This window comes from Athene cunicularia (assembly GCF_003259725.1).
Source record: "Athene cunicularia isolate RWA chromosome 18 unlocalized genomic scaffold, athCun1 chr18_part1, whole genome shotgun sequence".
NCBI lineage: Eukaryota > Metazoa > Chordata > Aves > Strigiformes > Strigidae > Athene > Athene cunicularia.
This window is the reverse complement of record NW_020799123.1, coordinates 6278742-6288793: the sequence shown is the minus strand read 5'-3', so window position 1 is coordinate 6288793 and position 10052 is coordinate 6278742. Positions and strand designations below refer to the sequence as shown.

General features: G+C 39.9%; 1 protein-coding gene across 1 annotated transcript in view; it reads right to left on the bottom strand.

Annotated features, from left to right (window-relative positions):
* The window catches only part of GRB2 (growth factor receptor bound protein 2), a 47981-nt gene extending 37935 nt beyond the window's left edge, over positions 1 to 10046 (bottom strand). Inside the window, exon 1 of the mRNA XM_026860953.1 lies at positions 9758 to 10046. Coding sequence (XP_026716754.1) covers positions 9758 to 9835 — 78 coding nt within the window. The 5' untranslated portion in view covers positions 9836 to 10046. The remainder of the gene's footprint in view (positions 1 to 9757) is intronic.
* Positions 10047 to 10052: the final 6 nt, after the last annotated feature.

Genomic DNA, 10052 nt, shown 5'->3' with positions numbered 1-10052 from the left:
CCCCCACCCCCACCCCCACCCCCCCAAGAATTTAGGAGTTTTCCCTGATTAGTTATTGCCTCGAGTAATTGTGAAGATTAGGGCACAAGACCTGAACTATACAGGAGCTCAGGGAAATACCTCTTAAGTAAAAGTGGCAGATTTCCCAGAGGAACTAGCAAAAGATGTACACTTCTGCAGCTTAAAATCCTTCCTAGTATTCTGAAATAAATTCCTTAAAACCTGGAATCTAAACGTAGCTCTTTCCAAGCAGATCATAATCTACTGTTAACAGCAGAAAGTAAAAGTCAGATCAAATGGTTAAAATATCATTTTTGTATTTATGCTTAAGAAGCGTAGGTAACAAAAGAATACTCAAAATTTGACTGCACATAAGGATTTATAATGGAAAAACCTACTCAAGCTCAGCAAGAGTTGCAAGAGTTTAAAATTTTGTGCCAATTTCTCACAAACCAGAGGGCTGACTAGCTTAGACCACAAGTCTTGTGCACTAGCAGAGCTGCTATGATTAGTGGAACCTGCTGGCTCATACATAACTCATGAAAAATTCCCCCCTTTCCTCCCAAGGGAAACAATTTTGCATAACAGCAGCACTTTTTCTTTCCTCAACATGTAAACCTGTAGAGTTTTAGTACAAGTTAGAGCAAGAAGTAGGTTGGCTCAATGCAGAAAGCATGAATTCCAGAGACAAATTATTTAAATGAGAGGTTTTAGAGACTAACAGTATAATTACAGTTCAGCTGAACTGGAAAAAAAAAAAAAAAAAGCTTTCTGCTCACTGCATGAGGTCCAACTGCATTGGAGCCAACATGCAGTTCACGACAAAGCACGCATGCTGACACGAACACATGCAAAGAAGCTAAATTCAGCAGGTACAAACAGAATAAATTACTCTAAGTATTCTCTTTCTATATTTTATTTATAAAGGTCAGTAAAATTTGAATATCACAACTATAAATTAATTACAGAGGTTGACAATCTACTTCCTAGACAAAAATAGTTGTCCTAACTTCTGCCTTATTCCAGTCACCATTGTGACCTGCACCCACAGGATCAAAAAAACTACTGATTTGATGAATCTTCAGTAATAGGACTGTCTATTTGTTTTCACAACCTCAAACACCTGGAGACAAAAGGATCCAAGATCAGGTACAGAAACTCAAGTGAGCAATCATTTCTCAAGGGGAAAAAAAGCATCTTGGGCTCTTCAAAACATTTTTAAAATGGGCTTTTATTTAGTATCTACAGAAAAACACTGTAAGTAAAGAGAAAAGTACAGGCTGAGGAAAACTCTGAACACAACTATTTAAAATGCAAATTTCAGATGCATCTAGTAACTAATCAGGAAGTATTGTAGAGTAGCATCTGGGTTTCAGGAATATAATAAATATCCTAAAAATAATTATCATGAGCAGTTTTGGAGACTGTTGGTTCACTTGCTCTATTAGAGCTCAGCTGTACAACCCCATGTGTTTAGCACATGTCACCGTGAAAAAACACATTCTTAAGTTTGTTAAACCAATTCTCACTCGAGTTGTCAGATGGTGGCACCAATCATGCATATAAGACATGGGAACAAGTTCAGGCTCCACCGCAGAGTCTGCTTCACAACCGTTTTTCTATTCCATTTGAACACCTACTCTTATGAGGTGTTACAAGATGACTTCAAAGTCGAAGGCATGTGCCACTCATGAGCAATGCTTTAAATGCTCAGCAACAGGGCATGAGCCTAGAACGTGACAAACAAAGCACAGCTTAAATTTGGCAGATTAAAGATGGATGATGCTGCTGTTCCATCTAAAGAGATACAGCTATTTGAGAGAAGGGAACAACTTTACACAGCGTTCCCTGCACTGTAGGGTAATGCAAAGAAACCCCCAAATCACCAAAAATAATCACAGAACATATTCTCCTATCCTATTTTCTCTCCAAAGGCCCAAAGCATCAAAAAAACCCCACATTTTTATTTCCTTGTGTATATGCTAGTCACTGATGTTTGCCCAACTTGGCAGATAACATTAACTACCACTGCAGGGCCAGCAAAGGAAATAAAAGAGAAGAACTGCTGCAGGATAAAGCTGCAGATAAGAACTTGTGTATTAAAACTACTGCAGTATCAGTTTGCTGATCTGCATATAAGTGCAGAATGCACTTCTCACAAGTCACCTACTCATTTGCATTTTGCATTTAACAGAATTTTCAGAGAAAACTGGAAATGATAGAGATCAAATGCAGCTTTCCTAACAAAACGCTAAATAAATTAAGTAAAAAATAGCAAAACATTGAGACCTAGTGCCTCTTTTCACTAGTGCCCCAATGAAATGGATTACTACACAAAAGCTCCATTTCTAAATCCAGAAGATTAGGCATCAGAGGAAGAACAAATGCATTTCCTTGGTCACTTTTCTACCTAAGCATTACATTCTTTGTCACAGCTCCATTTCTCTGGCTAGCACCTACCCCACCACTACAGAAAGGAGGGAGGGCAGGGGGGAAGAAGGGAAATCCTTTGCTACACATCTTGCTAATTAAGACCTCCATAGTAGCTAGCTCAGACATTAACGCATCACACACCTTGTAACATGGAACTAAGCATTCATCCAGAGTCCTCTAAGTTTTGTAAATCACGTTGAATCCCATGACGTAGTTATCATTACTCCAGCTACCTGAAAGCTAGCCAGGATACAGCTACAGGAGATACAGTCCCATCTCTTGGCTGCACAGTGCAGACACAGACGTACCCGTAATCCTCTGTGCAGAGGGGTGCAATAGACTCCTCTCAGTTCTGCGTATCGCTTTAAAAACTCTGCTGTCAAACCTGGAAAGGACATTCTGCAATTCAACACCACAGACCAGAAGAAATGTGATGCTACATACACAGTCACGCAGGAAAAACTCAAACAAAACTCAGCTCAACTAGCTCACATATGCTGCCAAATCCTTTGCTGATGCCCATTATGTGAATGGCTTTAAATGTTTTGGGGTTTTTTTTGAGGGGAACAGGGATGGGTGTTTGGATTTTTTTTTTTAAGTTGTTTATTGTTATGGTTCCAGAACTAACTTTGATTTTTCAAACCTTTCAAGACCTACATAAATAAAAGTATTAACAACTTAGCGAAGGTTTTAATTCAGAGGTCATCAGCAAGTTAAGGATGGAAATCTGGCATCATAGGTATAACAACCTTAAAATAATACAACAGTTCAGTCCCCCAGCAATCATGAAAATGTCCTAATGTTATCTTTACTAGGTCTTCCGGTTTAGATTTATATTGTAAAATTCATCAGGTTTGGTAAATTACATTCCCTTTTTGCTCAATGTAAAATTATAAGATTTTGGGCTCCAGTGTTGTTAGGGGACTAATGCTTAATTTTCTTTCATTTTCAAAGAAATAGAATTGGCTTTGCCCAGCACATTTTTTTCCCCCCGAGGTTTAGGCTTTAGTTATTGATTTCTGGCATATAGCCACTGGCAACTTCAAATCACAAGGGATTTTATCAAGGGGTCATATAGTTCACTGCTTACGTTAGGCTGAGCTGTACACAGACAAATTGGAGTCCTTATCTCTCCTTGCTTAGTGGGATCCTTATTGATTATAGTGAGAAATCAGAAAAGTCTGAATTTCACTGCAAACAGGATCCCTCTTCCTCCCTCAATTAGCAGCACTCTGCACAGAAACTGGAAAACTATGAATACTACATTTATGAGACACTCAATCCTTCACACATGCCACTAAAAATCATAATCCCTCTTTTCTTCCCCCAACTATGATCAACTTCTACCATTTTAATTTAAAAACTACAAAGTCCACTAACACTTGGGATGTCCCTCAGAATAACCAATTTTAGTGATCTGAAATTCTCAGATGTTCACTTACCATATAGTTAGCACAAGAGAAATGTCACTGAACCAAAGAGAGGAGACAACATTTTTGTGTTACCAGTAAATAAAAAAAGCACATCACACTGGTTGCAGTTTGACACGCATGTTGAACAAAACAAATAAATAATTTAGCAAGCCAAAATCTGATTTGCTGATATGTCTATGCTAACACTTCTCCAAAGTCTGTCACACCAGTCATATCAAAAACTGGACCTCACAAAGAAGCTGTAACAATAACACTTCCATTAAATTGGCAAAAGGCAGCTGGAGCTTCAGATTAGCATAATTTCCCTGAGTTATAAGAGAATGCAATATATGTTAAGTCAATATAATAAAATTAGCTGAGCTGACTGCTAGCTTTAATCAGTATCTTGTTTGACATTCAAAACTCCAGTAGGCTTCAGGAAGCACACAGCTCAGAAGAGCTAATTTTTCTCTGCTTTCAGTGACAAGTTAAAATAATAATCACAAATAGCTACTCAATAAAAACAAAGATGTCATTTTTAAGGAGGAATGTGTTTACTCCTTGCTTGCAAAGACCACTTTACACCTTCAGTTTGGAACACTCCGTATTTATGTCTTCTGCACAGAGACACCTTCAGCAATGCAATCTTGCTCTAGGCAGGTCCAAGCTCTTTTAGAAATACAGCACAGGAGTTCCTTCTTTTCTGTGCACTCACATCTTGTGGTGGTTAGGGAGTTCCTTCCCACAATCCCTCACTCCGATGCCTAGAGAAGTTGGCTAATAAAACACATCCCACCTTCAGATTACTTAAGAAGAACAATATTTAGAGGTTTGTTCTAAAAACACAGGCACTGAATAGTTCGGTGGACCAGAAGAATGCAACCGCTTAGAGCAGCATCTCTTTTTAACACAGATCTCCAACTGCCAGCATGCCAAATCGACTACATTTAAGGTAGCTGCACCTGTCTTTGAGTCTCTCTAAGAAGACAAAACTGTCAGGAAATTAGACTGCAATATCGATCAGATATTGATGATAAATATCATCTTCATCCAAGGCTGCCAGAGAAGGAACATGACCTAAGCGCACCTTTACAAATCAACCATCACATAAAACAGAGTTGCCACATACAGTTAAGTTACAGAGTAACGTAGGTTGCAAGGGCCTCTGGAAGTCACCCAATCCACTCTCCTGCTCAAAACAAGTCTAATTAGATCAGAGTGCTCAGAGACTTGTCTGGGTATCTCCAGGGATGGGGATTCCACAACTTCTCTGGGCAACCTGTTCTATTATTTGACCTATTTCACTATAAAGCACACAGTGTTTGCAATCTGCCCGAATCATTAATTCAGAAAACTGTTTCTCAGATATTAAAATCACCGAGACCACAGTGAGTCCATCCCCTTACAGAAAATGGTGAAAGATGAAGTAGGTTTGTAAGGAAGGGAGAGGAAGAATGAGAATAAAGACAATTTCATCCAAAACAGAGAAAAAAAAAATCTTTGCACTACTCTTCAGCAAACTATGAATTTCTGTTCTCTAGCAGAGACACCATGATGTGACAGCTGATGCAGGTGATGTCAAAGACAAGGGATGAGGAAGAAGAGAGGGAGACCACGCTCCCCTTGTTTATCACACTCCTCCCTCTATTCAAAATTGTTTCACTGTATCCAGACACAGAAAAATGGTTTTCATGCAGGAACTGAAAATGCCATCTCAGCATCAACTGTTTGCAAACACTCAATCCTCTTAAAGGCTGACAGAAAGAAGGTAAGTCTGGTGCCAAACAGTCATGTGAACAGAACCTGCAATGACTGTCAAGTGTATGATCAGAGTAGGGGAAAAAAAAAAAGTCTTGACTTTGCTGAATGAAATTGCCAAGTAATCAAAATCCAATCGAGGAATTCCTTCTTCTAGCATATAGGGATGCTGGTTTGTGTGTCACACAAGTGAAAATCTGCAAATCAAAGACGATGGCCCTCTATTTAAAGCACCACCTGAATAATTTTACTCAAAAATAATCTGTAAGTGCCCCTGAATTAATTATGTTGACAGCTACTGGGAACAGGAACTTACTCAGTTCTTCAGAAGATCACTTTCCAGCTATGCCCCAACCCTACCAAAGAAGAAGGAGAAAGAGGAAATGGAGCAGTGGTCGACAGTTTTTTTTTAAAAAACACAATTCTAACATTCAAGATATTCATAAATATGCTTAGTGCTTCTGTATTACCCATGCAGAAACAGTTATCAGAGCACCATGGTATCACCTGTACACTTCGGATTAGGTGTAGGAGGAATAGAGAAAAGACATGATGATGAGATGAGAGAAAGAATGATTTTTCTTCTCTCCTCCCCTCCCCCAGCTCCTGCCAAACCACCAGTAAGTATTAGCACACTTTAGGTCTGGATATCTGCCAGTTAGCACAAAGGCCAACAAAACCAGAAGGTGCTAGAAATACAATAGTTTTTGGGGACATAAAACCTGAATAACAATTGTAGACAGAGACTGAAGTTAACTACAGCAAGTGAAAGGGGAAAAGACTCAAACAGCATCGCGGCAACTGCCAACTATTCAAAGTCAAAAACAGTAAATCAAAATTTCAAGTAGGAAAGCCTCAATTTTCTTTTTTTTCCTTTTTTTACATAACAGGACAGGCCATCTTCACAGTCCCAATAGGATGCCAGTCACCAGCAAGTTTTTGTGAAGCAACCACCAGTACATGAAAAGAATGGTGATCTTGGGAGCTGCGGCACTGTACTGTCATTAGAAGACTCAGAAGGAAGCAGCAACCTGTCCTTTCTCTGGAAAAGGCTCGGTGTGTAGTATTTAGCGTATTTAAAGTTTCAAGAAAGCTGTCAGTTTGCATCTCCTGACTGGCAACGCCACACAGAACCACTAGACAAAAGGGTAAGGGGATCCAGTGTATTGCCAAGGTTACAAAAATCACAGAAGTAGCTTTTACCATACAGTGCCCACAAAAGAAAGGCCAAGCACTTTTCCTTTTCACTCAGCTGTTTTACAATTGCAAGCCAAAGGTCAACTATCTTCACTCAGTTTTGGAGACCAGCCACAAGATTACTAACAACCAGCTTAATGGCTACAGTTCAAATGCTATTCAATCAAGTCCCGAATATGTGGGTATGCAGCAGTAATGGCACCATGACATCATAGGCAAGTTATCTGCTGAAATCAGAGGGAGTCAGGCAGCATGCATCCTTGCCTTCTCTCCCCACAAATAGAAACATCAACTTCCAAGGAGTAGAAGTTAAAATGCTAGAGATTTTGTTCCTTCCTTAGCGTGGCCAAGGTGTAACATTTCGCTACGAAACAATCCTTTGGCATTATCATATACACCATCAAACTAACCTAACTTCCTGGAGGTGTGTTCAAGACGGGTGCCTAAGAGCTAGATTTAAAGAAGTCTTCACATCAAGTTACATGTGTGCCTCAGCCAAGGATATCAAAAGAGCAAAGCATGCAGGCACATTCAACATGTTACAAGTTTATTTCTCTTCCCAATTCATGCAAGGGCAGCAGGATTGACTGGATTAATAAAACAGATCACATGAGGCACATGAATGGGATACCCTGAGATTTCTCAGTCATGAGCAAAGTACTCAACAAAACAGATCTGGCACACCTGACAGAAATTAATTTCTACAACCTGAAACACATTTGAAGCGAACCTGACTTTCAAAATGACAAAGCACCACAGAAGTTTGTCAGTTTAAGTGAACTGTAGCAATTGTAACTGGTTTTGGCTTATTTGTCTGAAATTTGCCAGCTTTAGAGAGTGAACCTTACCATGCTGCACAGAACTCATCTCAACTAAGTGCTGAAGGAGGATTCCTGAAAGTCTTGGAGTTTTCACTAACTTTAGTGATAACCTTGAGCAGTTTACCATTTCTATGACTCATCTATGAAGTAAATATGTAAAATTTGTAAGCAATTTCAGAATATGAGCTGAAAGGAAATACAGTTTGAAGAACTGTTCATCAACACTTTGAGGAAGTGTTCAGCCTAGGCATTGTGTAGAGTAGGAAAATCCCTCTCTCTGTATTCTAGGAAAAATACAATTATTAATGTAATGTAACAGCATACATACCACCATGTTTCTATTATTTTGATAAAACTTGCATCTATGGGATGGCATCACATGGCTAGGACTCAAGAACATCTTAATATCAGCCACTGTGAGCAGCTGTAAGAGTTTTAGCACAAACTAAACTTTCAAATATCTAAAAAAAGTTACTTTTCCTTTAATTCTTAAACAAGAAAATATTTTTAAAGGACTGCAAATCTCCTAAGACATTTTTTCATGTACTTCAGCAAACTTCTATAGCAAACTAGACGAAAATAAGAATACACTTTAGAATAAACTGTATTTCATTAAAGTTTTTCCTTCCTTTTCAGCATTTTCTACAAGCTGACTTCAGCTGTGCTCTACTTCAAATACACTATAAAAGCTGAGATAGCCAGTAATAACCCAGAATAGAAGAGTACAGCTCAGGTTTAGAAAAATAAATGTAAGATTATCACAGAAGACTTCTAAAATTCTGAGTCTTAAATGTCTAAAAGCAGCAAATGGAAATATTCTGGTATTTTACATAAACACCGGAATTGAGGTTTACAGGTCTAACAGGCATTTTTAGGGCGATTATGGACCAGGAATGTGTAGGCTATATACAGATGTCATTATTTCAAAAGTTAAGAATCTCAAGGCAGTATACATTTTTGCTGTTGATGGCCACACAATATTACAGCATTTTTAAACAAAGATAGGTTATTGAAATATTGGCTTTAAAAGATGCATATTAAGTTTACACGTAGAGGTTGTTTTTTCCAATTTATCTTGAAATAGTGGTTAAATTAAGCCCTTCCCTGGCAAAAAATTTGAGCAGCTGAGTAATCCCACTGAGGTCTGCAGGACTTGATTTGTCAGCATACACAAAGTTGCAGCCTTACATCTGCAGTATAGTCACCTCTCAAACCAGTTTCTACTCAAAGCATTTTAGAAAGAAGCAGCTTAAAGTACTTTAATTCTAAATACATCACACCAGGAAGGTAAAGCCCATCTTACACAGTTATGGAGCAATACTGACTCAGAATGAAACTCCATTAAAACATTCCGCTATGTGGCTCTTATTACTCGGAAGCAACAAAGCTTAGGGCTATGCTTCACTGAGGCCAAATCACTACTGATTTTTGTATTTTACTTGCCTCAAAGTAAAATTCTGGGCTTGTTCTGTGCATCAAAATTAAAATATTTTTCAAATCCCTTTAATACAGCCAAGAGGAAGCCTAGAAAGCCTTGATATATTAAAAGAACCATAGACCAAAAATTTCTCTAATGCACTCCAACATCCACTTACATCTGCACAGATCCATTAAATATTCAGCCACAAAATTATCACTCGAGTTCATCAGGACTAAAGATAAAACAGCACCAATATTTAACGGCCTGATGCTAAAAGATTATCTGCTGAGAAATAATCTAATCACTGTTCTTTGATGGTGAAATCCTTGGCAGGAGCCAAAGGAAAAAAAACACCAAATCGATCTTGATTACTTTAAGGGGTTTCCTCTCGTGGAAGGGAATTCAGCACAGAGATTATCTTGTACTTCTGCTTATTTGCTACCGTGTTTACGACTAAGTTTTCAAATATTCCCATCTCAGAAGAGAGAAATGAGAGACTCGGGATGCATGCTTAAGGCAGGAGCGAAACAGCCTCTCCCCCTCTTAAAGGGGTCAGAGTGGAATTGAGGAAATCTTGAGGTACCCCGTTAAAAGGAGATGGCGTTCGCTGGGGACGCAGAGGAGGGTCAGGTCTGACGGACAGGAAGAGACTCAGGAGAGAAGCCGAAAAGCCTAGGGCCGAGGGGGGAACTCCCGGGCCCTCGCCCTCCACTTACCTTAAGGATATCCCCCCGTTTGAAGCTCAGCTCGTCGTCCGCGGTGGCTTTGAAGTCGTACTTGGCGATGGCTTCCATGCTGGGGCTGCCGCGCAGGGCGGTGCGGGCGCTGGGAAGGAAGCGCTCCCCGAAGCCTCCGCTCCTCCCGCGGCCCGGCTCCGTCCGAGACGCCGGCCCCGTCTCTCACATACAGGGAGGCCGGGGGACGATCCGCCCTAGGGGAGGGGGAGGAGGAGGAAGAGACGGGCCATTAGGGGAAGTGGCACGGATCGATGGCCGGGGCCGCGCCCAGAGC